At 53.1% G+C, this 18,411-nt stretch overlaps 8 protein-coding genes across 8 annotated transcripts; 4 read left to right on the top strand and 4 right to left on the bottom strand.

The window, feature by feature from the left end:
* Nucleotides 1–311: 311 nt before the first annotated feature.
* On the top strand, nt 312–2,004 carry BGZ61DRAFT_458701 (uncharacterized protein). The gene has a single exon (XM_046246795.1). It carries the CDS (start codon nt 489–491, stop codon nt 882–884), a length of 396 nt encoding a protein of 131 aa, XP_046099597.1. The 5' UTR covers nt 312–488; the 3' UTR covers nt 885–2,004.
* Nucleotides 2,005–2,614: 610 nt separating this feature from the next.
* Nucleotides 2,615–3,856, bottom strand: BGZ61DRAFT_361676 (putative COPII-coated vesicle protein; the record flags this gene model as incomplete). The annotated part of the gene is made up of 3 exons (XM_046241287.1): nt 2,615–3,072; nt 3,125–3,712; nt 3,766–3,856. 3 exons carry the CDS (start codon nt 3,854–3,856, stop codon nt 2,615–2,617), a joined length of 1,137 nt encoding a protein of 378 aa, XP_046099596.1.
* A 2,696-nt stretch (nt 3,857–6,552) lies between these two features.
* BGZ61DRAFT_497216 (glycoside hydrolase) lies at nt 6,553–8,092 on the top strand (the record flags this gene model as incomplete). Its single annotated transcript, XM_046251124.1, has 4 exons — nt 6,553–6,640; nt 6,692–7,171; nt 7,224–7,468; nt 7,526–8,092. 4 exons carry the CDS (start codon nt 6,553–6,555, stop codon nt 8,090–8,092), a joined length of 1,380 nt encoding a protein of 459 aa, XP_046099595.1.
* A 580-nt stretch (nt 8,093–8,672) lies between these two features.
* On the bottom strand, nt 8,673–9,868 carry BGZ61DRAFT_482292 (uncharacterized protein; the record flags this gene model as incomplete). The annotated part of the gene is made up of 5 exons (XM_046249383.1): nt 8,673–8,689; nt 8,786–8,904; nt 9,130–9,245; nt 9,335–9,395; nt 9,579–9,868. The coding sequence occupies 5 exons, from the start codon at nt 9,866–9,868 to the stop codon at nt 8,673–8,675; spliced, it is 603 nt and encodes a 200-aa protein (XP_046099594.1).
* Nucleotides 9,869–10,565: 697 nt separating this feature from the next.
* On the top strand, nt 10,566–12,616 carry BGZ61DRAFT_361627 (glycoside hydrolase superfamily; the record flags this gene model as incomplete). The annotated part of the gene is made up of 3 exons (XM_046241280.1): nt 10,566–10,682; nt 10,740–11,657; nt 11,708–12,616. The coding sequence occupies 3 exons, from the start codon at nt 10,566–10,568 to the stop codon at nt 12,614–12,616; spliced, it is 1,944 nt and encodes a 647-aa protein (XP_046099593.1).
* Nucleotides 12,617–12,748: 132 nt separating this feature from the next.
* BGZ61DRAFT_102687 (uncharacterized protein) lies at nt 12,749–13,651 on the bottom strand. The gene has a single exon (XM_046236842.1). The coding sequence runs from the start codon at nt 13,473–13,475 to the stop codon at nt 12,939–12,941; it is 537 nt and encodes a 178-aa protein (XP_046099592.1). The 5' UTR covers nt 13,476–13,651; the 3' UTR covers nt 12,749–12,938.
* Nucleotides 13,652–15,132: 1,481 nt separating this feature from the next.
* On the top strand, nt 15,133–16,049 carry BGZ61DRAFT_102679 (uncharacterized protein). The gene has a single exon (XM_046236841.1). The coding sequence runs from the start codon at nt 15,264–15,266 to the stop codon at nt 15,660–15,662; it is 399 nt and encodes a 132-aa protein (XP_046099591.1). The 5' UTR covers nt 15,133–15,263; the 3' UTR covers nt 15,663–16,049.
* An 802-nt stretch (nt 16,050–16,851) lies between these two features.
* Nucleotides 16,852–18,387, bottom strand: BGZ61DRAFT_458690 (actin-related protein, ARP1 class). The gene is made up of 3 exons (XM_046246794.1): nt 17,804–18,387; nt 17,294–17,749; nt 16,852–17,239 (listed from the first exon to the last, which is right to left on the bottom strand). Exons 1-3 carry the CDS (start codon nt 18,110–18,112, stop codon nt 16,883–16,885), a joined length of 1,122 nt encoding a protein of 373 aa, XP_046099590.1. The 5' UTR covers nt 18,113–18,387; the 3' UTR covers nt 16,852–16,882.
* Between the last annotated feature and the right edge of the window lie 24 nt (nt 18,388–18,411).

The raw sequence follows: 18,411 nt of genomic DNA, 5'->3' as shown, positions 1-18,411 counted from the left end.
ATTCATCGTCGGTATCCTTTTTCAATTTACGATTCGCCATTCGCGAGAGCGAGGTCGCGTCACAAGACGCTTTTCGCCGACGCCCACATGACGCCGGACCGCCCGAGCGTCTCGTCCCTTACCCAACAAATCGGGTCTCGGATCCAAAAGGAACTTGGGGATGGCGCCGACTGATGAGGCTCAATGTGCAACCTATCCACCACAGCATCCAATCATTGCTTGTATTTTCTTTGCCCTGTAAGCCATCGCCTCTAAACAAATGGTGGCTTCTACAGCCTCATGCATGGTACATATCTCAGGTCAGCCAACAAGTTCAACATAAATGTTCTCAGTCGTAGGCAGACCATGACATGTAGTCGGCCTATCAATCCTGCCTTGTCAAAACATTTTGTTCTTTGGCCATGGTACTGCACAGCCGCCTCGGAATTCCGCCATGAGGCGCTATCGTGTGTGAGGAGATCCCCTCGCTTGCCACCCCATCTCCGTTGATGGACAAACTACCAGTGCCGAGACCAACTTGGGGACTGCTCTCAGGCGATTGTGGCACCAGGATTGCAATCGACATCTTAGGATGGATTCTCTGTATCGACCAGTCCGGGATTGTCGAGATATCGCATCAGGTCAATCTGATGGAGGAGATTTACTCCCACTGCTCACATAGAATCCTTTGGCTTGGAGAATATTCCGACTTTACAGATATGCCACGACGTATCCAGAATACCTTGCCGAATCAGCAACTCCCAGTCCATGAGGTGTCAGTTACTCATCAGGCAGGTCCTCATGCCACCGAAGCTACCGTCGCCGAGGAGGAAGCAACCAAGGTATTTAAGCTCGTAGAAATATTTGCGACTGGTGGTCATTCAACCTCAAATAAGAATCTGTAGACCACAGTAAACAAGAGGAACTTCGAGCGCTTGGGAGCCTTGCGGACCTCAGATGATGGCAATACATTTGGACTGCGCAGGAATTAATCCTACCTACACAGGCTACATTTGTCTCTAGCACCTTAGACTGCCGTTGTCTAAGATGATACAGCTTTTCCGAAGCCATCCGACAGTCTTTCGTCGACAAAGCTGTGACAATGATCAGACTGTTGGCGCTTTATGAGTCAGATTGGTGCTATCCCCGCCACGTCAGACATGGTCATGCAGAACCCGATGGCATCAAACCCTTGGCAAACACGAGAGCTTTACTATTCTCAATTTGTCCCGCTCTTGACAAGAGCTAGAGGCACAAAAGCTTCGCTCTGCTAGCTCTGGGTGATACAGTGTGTGCGGATTATTCTCTTTTGGAGACAGGTACCCTGGTAATTCGCAATTCAATCACTGTTAGAGGGAGCCTACACATTATGCTAAGGGACACCGAGGTCCAAAGGTTTCTTGGTTTACCATCTTGGGTTTTAGACTGGTGTGCCGACCAGGATGAGGTAATTTTGGGGCCTGATAGGGCATGGCTCACGTTGTATCGATACACAATGCAAGTGCTTGAGAGCCAGGCATGATAAGGGAATCCCCTATGGAGTCAGTGTTGTATTTGCAGAGACTGTTGGCTGACCAAATTTCCGATGCTGGAGCCGGCTTGACCCTTTGGGTGATGAAATTCTCAACGTACTAGATTAATGGAGGGTTATTGTTAACAGGGTTTGCGAAGCTAACTACACTTATCCCCCTAGAGTGACATATGAAGATCGCTTCTGGCGATTGATGATGGCAGACATTCAATATGAACTTCAGAGTAAGGGAGAATACACCAGCCGGCTGCTCCAAGGATGAGGCAGAAGGCAAAAAGTCATGGAAGAGAGAGTGCTTGCTTGTGCCGAATTGGCCACTGTCTTCCTAGCCAAGCGGTTCTTTGTTATCGAAAGGGTTGATAGGACTGGGGGCCAGAACATGAGGGTCAGAGATGCCGTTCACATTGCGCTCAACTGTAGCAGACCAAGGCGCCCGTTGCCATCAGGAATATGTTGTACATGCATATGTTTACGGGATCATGGGCGGAGAGGTGGCCAAGGAGGGTCATGAGCCTGAGTGGATAAGTCTCAAGCAGCTATGATCTGGAGACGAGCTGATAGTGATCAACTGGGCGGGCCCCGTTGAGTCAACTGCAGCGGCTAGGTGTAAACCCGACAGGTTAGATTGCGATGCTCCTCTCGTCGTGGTATCCGACTGGCACTGCCCCCTTCCCCAGTTCAATACGAAATGACACGCCGGTTTGCAACGGTTTGCTCAGCCACAAGTAATCACCGCACCTCCTAGTAGGCACCTCGTATCCTCCTGAGACATGAATCACCATGGCTCTTTTGAGGATCTTCAAGCGGTATTGAGCGCAGTGGGTGTTTGTCTAAATACAGGGGGGTGGACGACAAAAACAACCCACTCTGGTACGTCACCTATAATTTGAAACGGATTGTCTGATACCAATTGATCAACTCTGTATCTTTATTGTAACGCAAACGTGAATGCCCAGTGTTTTAACCCAAACTCCAATGAGGTGGCAAATGTATACAATCCCGAGCCCCAACTCCCTCCATCTGGCTCACCCCGCGCCTTTCCGCTGCCCCATGCATCATGCATATGTATATTGTACTCAAACACAGCCACCGACTAGACGACTACTACTCGCCAAAGTTCTTGCCAGTACCGATGACACCCACTCCACCACTGCTCTGTCGTCTCCGCTTGCCCGTGACATCGGTGATCCAGTCGGTCAGCGTGAAGCCCCAGTGTCCGGCAACGAGGACACCGCTGATGATGTTGATGATCTTGATCATGAAGGACAAGAAGCCGTCGCGGCTCTCGTTCACGGCCAGCAGGATGGGCTCGATGTCGTACTTGACGAAGATGCCGGGGATATAGTGGTCGTTGACCTCCTTGCTCTGCTCCGTCACGGCGTACTGGTTGGTGAAGATGGACTTGGAGCCGACGCTGTAGACGGTGGGCACGACGGAGAGGTAGTACTGGAACTTGTGGAAGTTGGTGGCTGCCAGGTTGACGGTGCGGTCGAGGGGGTTGACGAGCGAGGGGTAGAAGGGGCCATACGAGAGCTCGGAGATGATATGGGAGAAGTTAAAGTCTAAGGCGACGTTAGTCAAGGTCGGATAGTCGCATGATCAGGACAGACTCACTGGTGTGGTCTAGATGCTCGCCGACTTCCATGTATCCGTGGCCTCTGGCCGTGATGTGGAAGTCGCCTTGCACCTTGTTCAGATCCAGGTTTCCGTAGACGCGGCAGCTATCAGCTCGCCCCTTGAAGCGAGGAGTCTTGGCCCACTTGGCCTTCTTCTTGCCGGCGCGGACAATGTCGTGGACGTGCTCCTCGCCGAAACCCTCCTCATCGTAGCCCAGGTTCTTCCAGCCGGCATTGGTGATGACGCGACCCTGGCTATCCCGTCCCAGCTTGTGCATCCCCTTGGCGTCAACCCACTGGGTCCAGGTGGTCGGGTCGCGTTGCAGGCGCTTGGCAGCCACGATTCGGTCGCCCGAGGCGTCCTGGACGTTGACGTGGACGTCGGAGCAGTGCATCTTGACGACGATGTCGAGGTTGATCTGTAGTTCGTGGGACACACCCTTCTCGACGGCGAAGTTGTGGCTCTCGGTGCCGCGCCACCATCGCGACACCTCGCCCCAGATGAGGAGGAGCGAAATGATGGACATAGCGACGGTCCATTTGCCGCCGCCAGAGGTCCGCATCACATACTGCGGCTTCGATTTGGCTTGACGAGAGTCAGCGCACACCGGGGCATCGGGAGCAGGATAGGGAGCTTACGAAACGCATCGAAGGCGCTGACGACGGATGACCCCGATTTGGGTGCAAATTTGTCCTCGCCGGCGGCGGGCTTCTCATCTCCGTTCATCATGTCTGCGGTGTGCGAATCCGCAGTCGCAAGATGTGTCGAGAGCAAGTATATATATCGGCGATTCGCAGGGGTCGTCGTGTCGCGAACGCGCGGCCGTCAGAGTTGAGAGCTTCGGTATACACCAGGAGCGCGAATTGGTGCTGGCTATAACATGCCTCGAGGGCAGGCGTGGTAGGGTTGGTTTGGGCGTCAAGGGGCCTTGAATTGCCTTGTGCAGCAACAGGTCCACGGTCGCCGGATCAGATTGTCGTCTCGCGATGATGCTCCCGGTACTGCCAAAAGGACAACTTAACCAGAAGCGTCGCTGATAGCTCATCCTTGCTCAGGGTCCCGGCGCTGATTGGTCGGATTTCGGAAGTGGGATAAAGTCGTGCCGAGCTCAGGTCTGTCCCACGTGTCAAGACTGTGACCAAGTCACGGAAATGGCCAATAGTCATCAGCGGCGATTCAGAGTTTCTGCAACCGGAATTCACCGTAGAGGAGAGTTTGAAGGATGCACATGTGTAGCAATGTCATACTTATAGCGAAAAGGCGCTTTCATTCGGTTCATGTAACACGGCGTAGCTGGTGTTTCTTCCTAAACCAGCGGATGAATATGGCACTGACGAATCCTACATGAGTCCATACACTCGAACCTTCCCCTCGCTTCTTTGTGGACATTGTGAGACAGGGTGATTTTGGAATTAGAGTCGAAGCTGAAGTTTGAAGGCGGAACTGCGCTTTCAGCGAAGTAAAATTGCGAGAGATGTGGCTGTGTAATACACTTAGTTAACCATCTGCTACTAAACTTGCTCGTGTGTCTACTAGCTACCGATTTACAATTGCCATTGCATGGGAACTTGAGTGCGTCAATCTGAGACGTGCCGGTCGGCTGCAGATCTGATGCATAGTGTGTAGTGTCAAAGTGTGAGGTCTAAAAATATCGATCAGGGGTAAATTCTGGGTCCAGGCCCGCTCGGGTCATCGCACCTACAGCTTTTACTACGTAGATAACCGGTGCTGATTTTGTCGGCCGACTAAAGAATCGGAAATACTGACAAGCAGATTCAAGGATTAAATTCTTGAATGCGCCATGGGGAGGCCTCACCGATGGTTTGTGTGAACGCTTTGCCAGCCCCAAACAAGATTGTGGGATTGTGACATTCTCGAGTGTGGTGTGCTATTTACGCCATTGACACTTGCTTCCAAGGTGCGACAAGGGTCATCTTCCATGACAAAGGATCTGCGAATGCGAGGGTGTGCTTAGGGATCGCTCTCGGGCCAGCCTGGGGTTGCACTCGTGTTTGCGGCATTGGAAGACAGTGATGAACGCCTGGAAACCGAGAAGAGAAACTATACGACAGTGAATTCGTATCAAGCACGAACTGGACCTAGTGGCAATTACGACGCCACTCCCTGAAGGTTGGGGCTGTGGCTCGCGGTGTTCCCTGTGGGATTGCCCAGATAGTGGATGTGCGGGCCACGGTGAAAGGAAGCGAAATAGGGGACAAGACAAGCGAACACCATCGTTCACGGGCCCGGCTGGGCTGCCCGCTGGTGAGCTTGGCGGCACCGCCTTGGCAAGCGGATCGGATGTCATTGCCGATCCAATTCTTGGCAAGGCTGCTGGCGTCATTTGTTTCTTGGCCTCGAGAACTTCACTCGTGCTCGTCACGATGAAGCAACATCCAGGGACGGGACGAGATGGGGAAGTTTTAAGCTCGCGGGCGGGATTAGTGAGAAGCAAGGGCCGAGTTTAAATCCAGGCTGGCTACCTAGGTGTGATGGATGGATCATGGACCACTTATGGGGGGTGGGAAGGATAGCAGCATTACGGTGGGTGGGTTATTGGATCATTGAACCATTGGATCATTGGGTGGGCGCCAACATCCGTGACAGCCGTGTGGGTAACGGGGACGGAGCATCGAGCCGAGAATGTAAATCTGCAGTGAGCAAGATGGAACGGCATTCCAGGGCAATTTGGTAATTTACGCAGTAGACGCAGGAGAGGGAGGCAGTGTAAGCCTGTAAAGGGAATCCCTCAGCGGCACAAGGGCATCAGACTGTGACAGGTGCTCCTCCAGCCGGGGACCACCCCTGATGACCACGCCCAAAACCTGCTTTAGTGCGCTGTTTAGTGTGCCGGGCATTGCTACCGTGCTCCGTTGACGCCGAACAGCGAGTGGGTGGGAAGCTCGTATACCTGAAAAAGCCTGTGGGTGGTGAGGCCCTGAGACCATCCGCCACTAGCGACGTCGCGCCGTCCAATCCGCAGCGCGCCTCGTAACAGTAAGGGCTCCCTTCCAACGCTGTCAGGAACCCAGGTTTCGCCAGCTTAGGGAGGTACTCATCCTTACGTCCCACCTGCAAACCCCCCCGTCACTCCCCGTCACACTCCCCATTTCTCCTTGGCAACTTGGCACGCTGTCGTTCTCCGGCTTCCGTCGTCCTTCTCTTCCTCCTTCACATCGCCATCGCCAACTCCAACACTCGACCCCATCGTCATTGCTCTTGGCGCCCATTTCACTTCTCTCCAGCGCCGCTCGTTTTCGTCTCATCAGCTCGTGTCATCGCGCACCCGTCGCTCATTTCCGCTCGTCGATTCCGACATCAACACAAACACACCGTCGTCGACGTCACGACTCTGGCCTCCTCGTCGCGCTCACCCCAATTCGCCCACTTCTTCGCTCGCTCTAAATTCACATCCAACCCTCACAATGAGGTCTTTCTTGGCGAACGGCATTGCCGCATCGCTTATCGCCTCGGCCGGCTTGGTCCGCGCCCAGTACAGCATCGATACTGATGGTGCGAATCCTGCCCTCCCACCACGCGCAACCTACTAACGTCTCATCACAGCTGATATCAAGAAGACGGCTGCTAATGTCGCCTGGGATATGCTCCAGTACTACCATGGAAATGAGAGTGGCGCAACCGTAGGAATCCTGCCCGGTCCTCCTCCCGCTGGAGACTATTACTGGTGGGAGGCTGGTGCCATGTGGGGGACATTGATGGATTACTGGCGCTGCACTGGAGACGACTCATACAACGACCTCATCATGGCCGCCATGCAGCACCAGGCTGGACCTGACGCCGACTACCAGCCTAGCAACGTCACTCTGTCCCTGGGAAACGATGATCAAGGCTTCTGGGGCATGTCTGCCATGCTTGCCGCTGAGCTCGCCTTCCCCGATCCTCCGTCCGACCAGCCCGGCTGGCTGGCTCTGGCCCAGGCTGTCTTCAACACCCAGGCCAACCCGGATCGACACGACAAGACTTGCAACGGTGGTCTGCGATGGCAGATTCCTTTCTCTAACAACGGTTATGACTACAAGAACAGTCAGCGTCCCTGTTCCCATGAACCGTACACGGTTTGCTAACATGTTTCCAGGTATTGCCAACGGTTGCTTCTTCAATCTGGGCGCTAGACTTGCCCGCTATACCGACAACTCGACTTATGCCGATTGGGCTGAGAAGACCTGGGATTGGATGTACGGCGTCGGGTATATCGACAACGAGAACTACCACATTTACGACGGCGCTCACGTCCAGACGAACTGCACCGATATCAACAAGGCCCAGTTCTCTTACAACACCGGCGTCCTTCTCCAGGGTGCCGCCCACATGTACAACTACGTAAGTCAAACCCGTAATCTCGTAACTATACTCCTCAGATACTAACACCCGGCCAAGACCAATGGATCCAAGGTCTGGGAGACAAGACTTACCAGGCTCGTCGACGCCACCCTCAACGTTTTCTTCCCTACCGATGTCGCCTTCGAGATCTCTTGCGAGTCCTACAACACTTGCACCACCGACATGTTGTCCTTCAAGGGCTACACCCATCGATGGATGTCCGTCGCCACCAAGATTGCCCCTTTCACCTCTGAGAAGATCCTGCCCGTGCTGGCCACCTCGGCAGCTGCCGCCATCAAGCAGTGCACTGGCGGTGCTAACGGCCGCCTCTGCGGTTTCAAGTGGAAGAGCGGAGTTTATGATGGCAAGACCGGTGTTGGCCAGCAGATGAACGTCCTGGCCGCTGTGTCGTCTCTTCTCATTGAGAACACGCCTCCCCCTGTCACTGCTAAGCAGGGTGGTACCTCCAAGGGCAACTCAGATGCTGGTACCAAGGGAGATAGCAACTACAAGAACAACAACAAGCCCGCCACCTCTGCTGACAAGGCTGGCGCTGGTATCCTTACCTTCCTTGTCCTGGCGACTGCCTGCGGCATGTTTGGATGGATGAGCTTCGGAGAGTAAACGTTGTCAGTTGAAACTCTGACCATATACCAGTGCTTCTCTGCGCAAATTTGGAGGGATGGGAGAAACGATATCAAATCGTGGCGTTGGATTGGATGATTGGATGTAAATAGCCTGGCACGGCTGGTTCTTTTTTACATTTGGGTTGTTAAGTTGGTCCCCGAATTCGTCAGATGACGAAGGGGGACGGTTTACTATTATCGCCAGAATCCTGGAGCTTTAAGCCCCATCAGTGGATCCAGTTTGGATCTCGAAGGAGGAGACGGCTAGATTCTGCCATATCTGCAATACGTTGTGGGTAATTGTGTAATTGAAACTACATTTTATGAACTGTTTCCTTGGCTTGACGCCTTGGCCTCTTGGTATCTTGCATCCTGGTCTCTCTCCACGTGGTCTTCGCTTGGCAAAACTCTATGACCTGTCCCGTCTCTTGGCAGTTGAAAAGGGACGAATGGGAAATTATAGTAGAGTACTACTACTCGAAGACATCCATCTTGCTCTCCGCACACATGTATAAGTTTCTTGACCTAGGCCGCAGCCAAACCAATGTACCTGCCATGTGCAGCCGAAGGGTACAATATTAGGCTAAAGGCCCACCTGGATTATTACATCTAACCTAATACGTCAGAAGAAAATAATCCTTCAGGATAAAGGATAAGATCAACCCTTGGGGAAATGTCATTGCGAACTAACCTCTAGCAAATGAGCTGAGAAACATATAGAGAGAGGGTCCATCACCAGGTCGACTGTTGCCTCGGTATTCTGCCGGTGCTACGCAATGGTCCAATGTCACTGTGGCATAGATATTATGCCTGTGCATGGGAGATGAGATAAAAGAAATATTTAAAGAGCCGCTGGTTAATTTTGGTAATAAAAGCTTGATTATAATCACACGTTCTTGCCATAGGGTACGCGACTTGACTAGCCATGGTAAGGGAATTGGATACTACCTTTCTAGTTACCAAGATTACTTTGCGGTTCTTCCATACCAGACTGCCCGCCAGGATAGTTCGCCGACGGCCGGCATAGTCACTCACCGTGCCGCAATGCCAGCTCCCACAAAGACACCAGCTGCGAGGAGGTATATCACGAGACCGATTTCCGCAGTGCTGGGGTTGAACATGTCATTGAAGGAGTGACTAGAGACAGCTGGCTGAATAAGTAAGTCATAAGTTCAACAAAGACGGATCAGAGCCATCAAATGGTTCAATGGTCCATGGGGGAAGGCGGTGAATGGCTTACCTTCACCAGGATATTGAGGTCGTAACCATACAGGAAACTCCCCAGACCAGCAAACACTCCACTAAGGATTAGTAGGCCGTAGACGGCGTTGCTATTGTTCTAGGTATGTTTGGAAGCTGCAATATGTGGTTTGGTACGAGATTCTGAGTCGAGTTCGTTTTCGGTTGGGGTGCAGCAATCGATGTGTGGATGTGAGCATATGTAAACCAGCCAGACGTCGCAGATCAGCTCAGTCGACGCCGACGCTCGGTATGAATTGTCCCCAGAACTCGGCTTCAGCTGGTTATTTGGTGGCGTGAGAAAGGCAGCATCGATCGATCGCGGCATGGGCTCCAATGAGGATGGCGCTTTTCCGCTCCTTGTCCGGTCTATTGAACTGGGATGCCTCCCCGCAAAGCCACGAGCTGCCGAGATCCGCGCCAATGGTAGATGAGCTGAAAACTTAATCCGTGTGGTTTTGCAATCATAACCGCTCAGAAGGTCGACTTCCGCCCTATTGCTGGTATTTCTGCCACAGCGTCGTATACCTGCCATATGGACCGATACTTGTTATGTAGCTTGTCTTCTCTATATGCATTTAACCCCATTGATAAAACGATCTAGCTGGTAATATCGACTTCTAACTGTTAATTCTACAACTTACCGAGATCAAAGTTATATAGGAGGCTCATATGGAGCCCTGATCTCAGAACATCATCCCCCGGTACAAGGAAAGACCTGAGGGATATTCTTAATTTACGGACCCCTGTGGCCTGCAGATTACCCCGCCGGCTTGTCGGGAATTTGGCTTCATCCCCGCGGGGAGCTGCTGATGTCTGGGGTAAAGCCGTTGCGGCCCAGGTGATTGGCGATTCCCACCCCTCAGTTTAGCTTCAGATTGGCATGGACTCTTGGTTAACCCTGTTGGCCATGGTTGCTTTCTTAGGCTGTAGTCGAGGATGGAATATTGTACCGAGATTTCTATACTTCGTCATGATCATCAACCAATGATCATCTGGTGACCATTGCTCGGTCAAAGTGTAGCCGAACTGTCGTCAAGTCGGCGCATCGGAGCTCAACGATGACAGTATCCTCATTGTAGTACTATCGATTGATCTTTTATATAATAGATATCATTTCCTCGGTTCATTGGACTGGCCATCTTGGAATAACCATCTCTTTCACGTTCAGGTTACTCTACACCTAACCACCACCAGCCTCTCAAGCGCAGCCTGGGCCATTGTCCTTCGAGATGCGTCTGCTGTATCTTTCCCCGGCTCTTCTGGGGTCAGTCAGTGCATTGAGCCTCTCTCTGGCACCCTCCGGTGGCAATCAATCAAGCCAGCTCCTCTATGGCCTGCTCTATGAAGTGAGTCCATTCGACGGCTACCAAGACGCGGCAAAAGATACTAATACAACTTACTAGGACATCTACCATTCAGGTGATGGTGGCCTGTATGGCGAAATGATACGCAATCGAGCTTTCCAGGGCTCCGCCGTTGCCCGGCGTGTTAGCCTTGACCCAACCACTGACTTCTGGCACCCCGTTGGAAATGTCGAATTGTCCATTGCCGACACCACACCTCTCTCGTCCAGCCTCCCTCATCACCTTCAAATCAAGGTGCCTGCGGGTGCCAAAGGCCCTGTTGGCTTCTACAACGACGGCTTCTGGGGCTTCAATGTGGACGCCGCCAAACGGTATATTGCCAGCCTGTACATCCGGGCCGACTACACTGGGAAGATCGACACCTCCTTCCGCAACACCATCTCTGGCCAGACTCTGTCCTCATCTGCCATCAAGGTGAACCAGAAGAGTTCCGATGGCTGGGTTCAAGTGTGGACGCCCACCTTTATGCCGGACAAGTCTCCTGGCAACCCAAACAACACCTTTTACTTCACGTTTGACGGAGAGAAGCTAGCCGGAAAGACGATTGATGTGAACCTCATAAGCCTCTTTAAGCAGACGTTCCTAGATCGGTCAAACGGTCTGCGCCAAGATCTGGCTGAATCCGTCGAGGAACTGGGCCATAGCTGGATTCGATTGCCCGGAGGCAATAACATGCAAGGTCTTCGACGCCCTCTGCACTGGACGTGGAACCAGACTATCGGAGCCCTGAAGGACCGTTCCGGTCAAATTGGAGTATGGGGTGACATCAACACCAACGGGTTTGGCCTCTTGGAGCAGATGCAGATGGCTCGGGACCTCAACCTGACGGTAGTGCTGGGCGTCCATGCTGGGCTTTATCTGAACGGCGATGTTGTTGCTCCGTCCGACATGCAGCCGTACGTTGACATGGCGCTTAATGAGCTCGAGTTTTTGAATGCAAGTCATAGCCCTACTCCAGTTGCAGAAATTTTGGACTGACTAATATTCAGGGCGATTCTTCTACCAAGTACGGTGCTTTGCGCTCGTCGTTGGGCTATCCCAAGCCGTTCAACGTGCAATGGGTCGAGATTGGCAACGAAGACTATCTCAACGGCGGAACCAAATCCTACTACGACTACCGTTTCAACACGCTCTACAAAGCCCTCAAGCAAAAGTACCCTGACATGCACTTTGTGGCTACCATTAACCCGTCGCCATCTCCCGACAAGGGCAAAGGTGGAATGATCGATTTGCACATCTACGACAGCCAAGACCATTTTGCCAGCCTCTACAACACGTTCGACCAAGCGAGCAGGGACTTCCCCGTCTTTGTTGCAGAGTACGCCGCGATCCGGGCTTTGGGCAACGGCGGCCCAGAGATCGGCGCGCAGACCTTTGGCATGTCGTGCGCCGAAGCGATTTTCCTTCTGGGCATCGAGAGGAACTCGGACATCATTCTTGGGTCGGCCTACGGTGCTTTGATAAAGCAGTACGACGAGGAGCCCAACACCGTGGCCGTCATCAAGCACACGGCCAACGACATCCTGAGGTCGATGACCTACCACGTCCAGAAGCTGTTCGCCCACAACATGGGAACCGAGACACTCCCAGTCAAAGCTTCTGACGGGGGTATTGGACCGGTGTACTGGTCTGCCACAAAGAGAAGCGATGCCACGATTCTGAAGTTGGTGAATTATAATGGACAGACTGGCAGCCAAAATGCCGTGCAGGTTGTCATTGAGGACTCGGATGCCACGCAGGCAACACTGACCGTCTTGTCTGCCGAGAGCGATCAGAGTGTCAACAATCTCCGCGCACTGGGAGGGGAGGCAAGCAAGCTCGCGACAACGACAGTCAAAGGGAACAAGGGCAAGTTTTCTGTGGTTTTCGACAAACCCTATGAGATTGCTATCTTGGAAGTTAGCAATAGAGCTTGAGACTAAGACACATGAGGACGAGGACTCCCTCGCGTTTTCCTGTCAATTATTCTCAAATTAACTAGTCAATACTTAAACCATTTTGACGGATGTTTACTCTAGAACTTGACGCGCTATCCAAGTCTGTAACGGTTCTATATCATGTGGCCTCCCCCGAAATGATTGAGTAGATGACTGAGAGGATATTGATCAGATCGGAGACAAGGTCCACCGCCTATTGTAGTATGCTGGTAATAACGCGTAACTACTCTAGACGATCAAGAATTTCTACGTTCTCCGTCTCGATTTATGCTCTGATTGCATATGCCCCTCAATTCATTATTTATCGCCCTGAAAACATGTTTCTACACTGTGTCGCATTCCAGATGTCTCTCGTTGTCAGAGGGAAGCGACTCTCCGGGGGCAGCTGCAAGCGCTTTATTTGGCATAGCGGCAAGGATGATACTGGCCCTGATGACAAAATCGATTGGAATAACGCTAGAATCCAATAAGTATACTCGGGCTGCGACTGGCAATAGTAATATAAGATAATTTCTGGCCTAACTAATATATCTATGGTGTAAAATTTGGATAGAATATATACTGTAAAAATAGGCTTCCTTAGGCTGTTACTGTCCATGAGCTGTCTTCGTCCATCCAGACTAGTTGGAAACATCAAGATGCATGGTCTGTCGATTCCCATCAAGCCATTACCTAACAGTTTCCCGCGCCCCTGACTCGGCCGTGCTCTCCGCCCGGCTGGGCTGGGGATGTCCATGCCAGCAGCCGTGCTAAGATCTGGAGATCCGGGGAAAGGGAGCTCTGGTAGAGAGATTTGGCAGAGGCCAGGGTCTGATGGATGTTTAGAGATGTTGTACATGTGGTTTTGTCTCCAATGGTTGTGGTGAAGAATTCAATGATCTGGACAGCTGGGTGCGAGACATGGCATTGAAAAAGGCGAGGCAGTCGTCGCGTACCTTAGAAGAGTGTAAACTATACAGAGGAATGCGAAGAGTCTCGAAAGAGGCGGGGACGCTCTCAGGACGGTAGATGCCGTAAAAATGGGCTTTTTGAGGCTGTCGTCCGTCCTTTCAGACTCAGTTGGAAGTCCAGATTTGGGTGAGGCGGGAGCTCCCGCCCCTGATCTAGCAGCCACAAAGACTAGACGACAAAGACTAAAACCAGAAAGTAGCGAGCCAGGTGAGCGGACCGTCCGAGTCAGAAACGCCCATTATGACGAATTATCCTTTTGCTTTGAGTTTGGGCGGCGATGATCTATTCTTGCTCCCTTCATCTAAATTCGCCATTCATCAAGCCATTACTCCATCACTCCATCGCCTTCGCCGTAGCCCGACGGTCAGCATCGGACCCTCCCGCCACGCTCTGGTCCAGATGAGCCGGTGGCTGAACAGCGTATGTACAGAAGACAGGAACACAGGAACACAAGACAGCGAAGGCTCTGGAGTCCCGCCAACTCCGAACCAGGCATGCAGGGGAACGCACGAGATGCCTCGACTTTTCAAGCTTGGACCAGTGAAAGAGTCATTTGCCCACACGTTTGAGCCGTGGCCGTGCTTGGCTCCTCCATGACGACGACAGCTCGCCATCACAAGGTCACAGGCAATGAATGACCCAGAAGCCCAGTCTTTCCAGTTCCCACTTGCCCCAGAGCCCGGCAGAACCAAGCAGAAGCGAAAGAAGAGAAAAATTCTCCTGCAAATGGCGGCAACCGGTGGATCCCCCAGAACTCGCAACCCTGGCCCAGGGGAGATGCTATGAAAAGCAGCCCAATCATCCCGGCGGCGTGCTGGAGCAGCTGGAGTATTACCTCAGGATCCTAGGCCATTCCGCAACGCCAAATGGCCTAAGCGCGGGGCTAGCACTCGCTTCTGGATTTCTATGGGGTAACGATTACATACAACAAACTCGGGATCCAGGAACCTCGAGCCCGCGTGACAGCGCCAGCCAGCTCCAGCCAGCGCCATTTCAAACCGCAAATTCATCACAAGGGCGGCGAGGTTGCCGTTAACTGCAAAGCGTCCAGGCTGGGGGCATCAGATGGGCCGTTTAGGGCCGTCAGCCGCACCGTCCACGCACTGTGCCAGCGGGGTTCTCGGTTTTTGCATTTGCTCGTTTTATGCCGGTCTTTTCGCCACGGGAGTCCACCCAAATCCCCTAAAGTCCACAGTGCGCGCTGGGAAAATTACCGCCTCCCCACCTGACCGCACCGTCTCACGTTCCCATCGCGAGCCAGGCCCAGCCAAGGAATGGCGACATGACGAACAATCCAACAACGTGCCGCACCAGCGCGCACCAAAACGCGGGGGAAGAGACCGGCAAGGCCCACGATGTCATGGCGACGGGCCATTTGTGGAGAGGGAAAAAGCTTTCCTGTCAGTCGCCTGACCGTCTCTGACGCCGCAACCGTGGCCCCAGCTATAACTACCAAGGACATCACGACAATTCGAGACAACCTCTCTCCATTCCAAACTCAATCACAACTTCAACTACAAAGCTCATCCTCACACCTCTTCCTTGTGACTCTTCTCTCAGCCACCGACTACACACCCTCAACACATTGGAAGCCAATTGCTAGCTCCCTCACCCACCCACCCACTTCTTAAGACACACAACTCTGTCTTACACCAAGACATCCCCCTCTATCAAGATGCCCAACTACATCGTCACCGAGTCCTCCCCCTCCACCACCGCCTTCATGCGCTCCGGCCGCGGTGGCGCCGGCAACGTTGTCCGCGTCTCAAACACAAACAAGGCTTCGTCTCACTCCGTGCCCACCATCACTCCCTCGCGCCGCTTCTTCAGCGGCATTGGCGGAGCTGGCAACGCCCACCAGGCTAGCGAGCGCCCTGCCCTCTCTCTCGAGGAGGAGTACGACCGCGTCGCCGCCCGCGACCAGGCCTCCATGGGCCACGTCGGTATTGGCGGTGCCGGCAATGTCTACCGCCGCAAGGCCAGCGACGCCGCCTCCGATGTGAGCTCCAGCAGCACCGAGAGCGTCAAGGGCAAGCTGTGGGCTCGCGTCAGCGGCACCTTCAACCGCGACTAAGTCAGTCAACCTGGCTTGAACAACCAACAACACAATAAACACAACTCGACACAAAAATTATGGTGATGGCTGGAGGAACTTTGGGTTCATTTCCTTTTTTCTTAAACAACAAAGCGAACGGCGTTATTGGCATCATGGCGGGGACCTCAGAGCAAATGGGAAACCTGGATATCCGGTTTTTGCATTGAACACTGATGGCGGACGACGATATGAACATGTCGTCCGGTCATTACAGGGCGTTTGTTTCTGGTGAAGCTATATACCCCCGAGTAACAATTACTCAACACGAAAAAAAGTTTTATCTGCTTGTATCTTAGTTAATATCTGTCTTCCTGTATACCAATCAAACAGAGAGCGACCTTTGTGGTCCTCGAACCGCAAACACTACTATTGGCCTCCATCATCGTGACAAATGTGTGATCCCTTGACCCGGCCGATGGACGGCCCCGGTGGCACCTTCATGTCGTGTGACCAAGCCGAACAGGGCCGTGTAAGTCCCAATGCAATTCAATCCCATGCAAGCGAGAAGAGGGGTGGGCAACATGCATGTGACCCATCACCCTTCCATCATCCGATCCAAGCGCTCTCCGCATTCTGGGCTTCCTAGTCAGGGACTCGGGGCACGCAAAGCCCATGCTCACCAGGAACCAAAAAAGAAAAATGGCCGGGGGCACAAAGAGAAACTCGACACGCGGGGAAGACGGCACTTTGCAACACATCAGGGTATCTATCATTAGGCTTTCTCTATCTGACAGGGGGGGTGTTCTACACTGCTTTGGTCGCTCCACGCTTGGCATAGGTCAAAGTTTCAAGTCTACAGCCCATCTTCATCCGAGGCCGTCCGTCGTCGAAAATAAATAAAACCCATTGTTTGTTCAGAAAAGAAGAGAAGGGAGAAGGAGGTTTTGTGGGTGGAAGGTGAGGTGAGTGAGGGAAGCATGCTTTCGCGTGCGGGGGTGGAATCACAACGCGGGTCATCTATCATCAATTGCGGGGAGGGAGAAGAGGCGGGCTGGCGGAGAACAAGGGCCGATGGGGTGGACCTGCTTCGTGAAGAGCCCGGGACCGTGTTGGTAGAGGTCCCATGTTTTTGGTTTGTTTGTTCCGCATCGTGAGCGAAGGGACGCTTTGGGCTGGTGTTGCATGATCATGTGAACTTGGTGTGGATGATTTCCGGGTTCTCATGCCAGTCATCAATGCTCACCCACATCTAATTCAAGTCAGCCTTCTGGAAAACGCGAGGGGGTAGCGGAATGACAGACCTTTCGGAAAGTACTCAAGCCAGCAAGAATACTACCACCAATCCATGTCGAATACTTCCGCTCTGGGGGCGCAAAGATCTTTATCCTCATGTCCTTCACGGCGAGCCTCTGCAGCTCCGTCAGGAGACGGTCACCGAAGCCCTTGGTCAGGGTACTGCCTCCGGAGAGGACAATGTTGCTGTAGAGGGACTTTCGCAGGTCCAGGTCGGTCCGGTTAATGGCATCGACAACGATTTGGTGCACGCCGGGGTACTCGAGGCCAATGATCTCGGGGTCGAAGAGAATCTCGGGGGCTCTGAAGCGCTCCGCGCCAATCTTTATAACTTGGTTAGCTGCCGATTCGTAGGTCGTCAACGAAAGAAGTCTCACCTTGAGCTTGTGGCCGTCGGGGAGGACGTATTCGGCAAACTTGCTCTCATTGGGCTTCACTCCCATCCAATCCCTCTCCTCTTTCCGTGGGTCATGCGCTACGTATGACACACTCTCCTTGATCAACCTCACAACTTCCTTCTCCGCGCTCGTGTGGAAGATGTAACCGCTCTTGCGTAGTAGCGTCTGCAAATACTCGGTGACGTCTCGGCCAGCAACATCGATCCGGCGGATGCTGCTGGGCATGGCGAAACCCTCGTACACGGGTACTGCGTGCGAGACACCATCACCTGAGTCAAGGACGATACCAGTCGTTCGGCCACTGGCGTATAGCGATAGCACGGCTTGGATGGATGTATGTAGGGCGGGGACGTTGAAGGTCTCAAAGAGGATCTGGGCGGCGGTGTCGCGGTTGCTTCGAGGGTTCAGGGGAGGCTCAGTCAGGAGAACTGGGTGCTTTTCCAACGTTAGCATCTCTGGGCGAGGTCAATTGATTCAGCGACAGCATACCTCTTCGCTAAGAGTCTTCAACCCTTCACCGTACACGTACTCCCAAATCTTCTCCATATCGTCCCAATCGGTGACGATTCCATGTTCCAAGGGGTACCGAATCTTCAGCAATCCCCTCAACTCGTTGGCGGCCTTCTCGCCTATGAATACCTCGCCCTCCAGCGCACCCGCAAGCACCCTCAGATGCTTCGGTCGACCGACCCACGAGGGGAAGAAGCACTTGGGCAAATCGTCGCCGGCGAAACCAGCTCGGATAGTCCCAGACCCGTTGTCAAGGACTATGGGCGCATTGTGTAGAGAATCAGCCATGATTGTGGCTGAGGTTGTGTCCGGTACTTAGGTCGTTGTCTCCCTTGCTTGGATATTCGCATCGACTGTCTCAATCGCGTTGCCTTCACCAGCCAAGGGCCCGTCCCTTGAGCTTCCCTAGCGTCGTTTGCAGCTCACAGCATCCACCAAGTTCGGCTTTTCCAGAATATGTCAGCAGCGCGGCAGTTTCCAAGAGGCCTGTGAGCTAGTTGCATCCATGAATTTCCTCCAGGGGCGTCGGGAAGTGGTCGTTATCAATTTCGGGTGTTGAGGTACGGCCCCTGTCTTCAATACGCGCT

This window comes from Ilyonectria robusta (genome assembly GCF_021365365.1).
Source record: "Ilyonectria robusta strain PMI_751 chromosome Unknown BGZ61scaffold_21, whole genome shotgun sequence".
In the NCBI taxonomy this organism is placed as follows: domain Eukaryota; kingdom Fungi; phylum Ascomycota; class Sordariomycetes; order Hypocreales; family Nectriaceae; genus Ilyonectria; species Ilyonectria robusta.
This window is presented reverse-complemented; position numbering and strand designations above follow the sequence as displayed.

What these genes read in the sequence shown, in the direction of transcription:
- BGZ61DRAFT_458701 (XM_046246795.1), top strand. Translation starts at nt 489, where the DNA reads ATGGACAAACTACCAGTGCCGAGACCAACTTGGGGACTGCTCTCAGGC.
- BGZ61DRAFT_102687 (XM_046236842.1), bottom strand. Translation starts at nt 13,475, where the DNA reads ATGTACAACATCTCTAAACATCCATCAGACCCTGGCCTCTGCCAAATC.
- BGZ61DRAFT_102679 (XM_046236841.1), top strand. Translation starts at nt 15,264, where the DNA reads ATGCCCAACTACATCGTCACCGAGTCCTCCCCCTCCACCACCGCCTTC.
- BGZ61DRAFT_458690 (XM_046246794.1), bottom strand. Translation starts at nt 18,112, where the DNA reads ATGGCTGATTCTCTACACAATGCGCCCATAGTCCTTGACAACGGGTCT. An exon ending in TGAAGACTCTTAGCGAAGAG is followed by an intron (nt 17,750 to 17,803) that starts GTATGCTGTCGC and finishes ACGTTGGAAAAG; the next exon opens with CACCCAGTTCTCCTGACTGA. An exon ending in CCGACGGCCACAAGCTCAAG is followed by an intron (nt 17,240 to 17,293) that starts GTGAGACTTCTT and finishes CAAGTTATAAAG; the next exon opens with ATTGGCGCGGAGCGCTTCAG.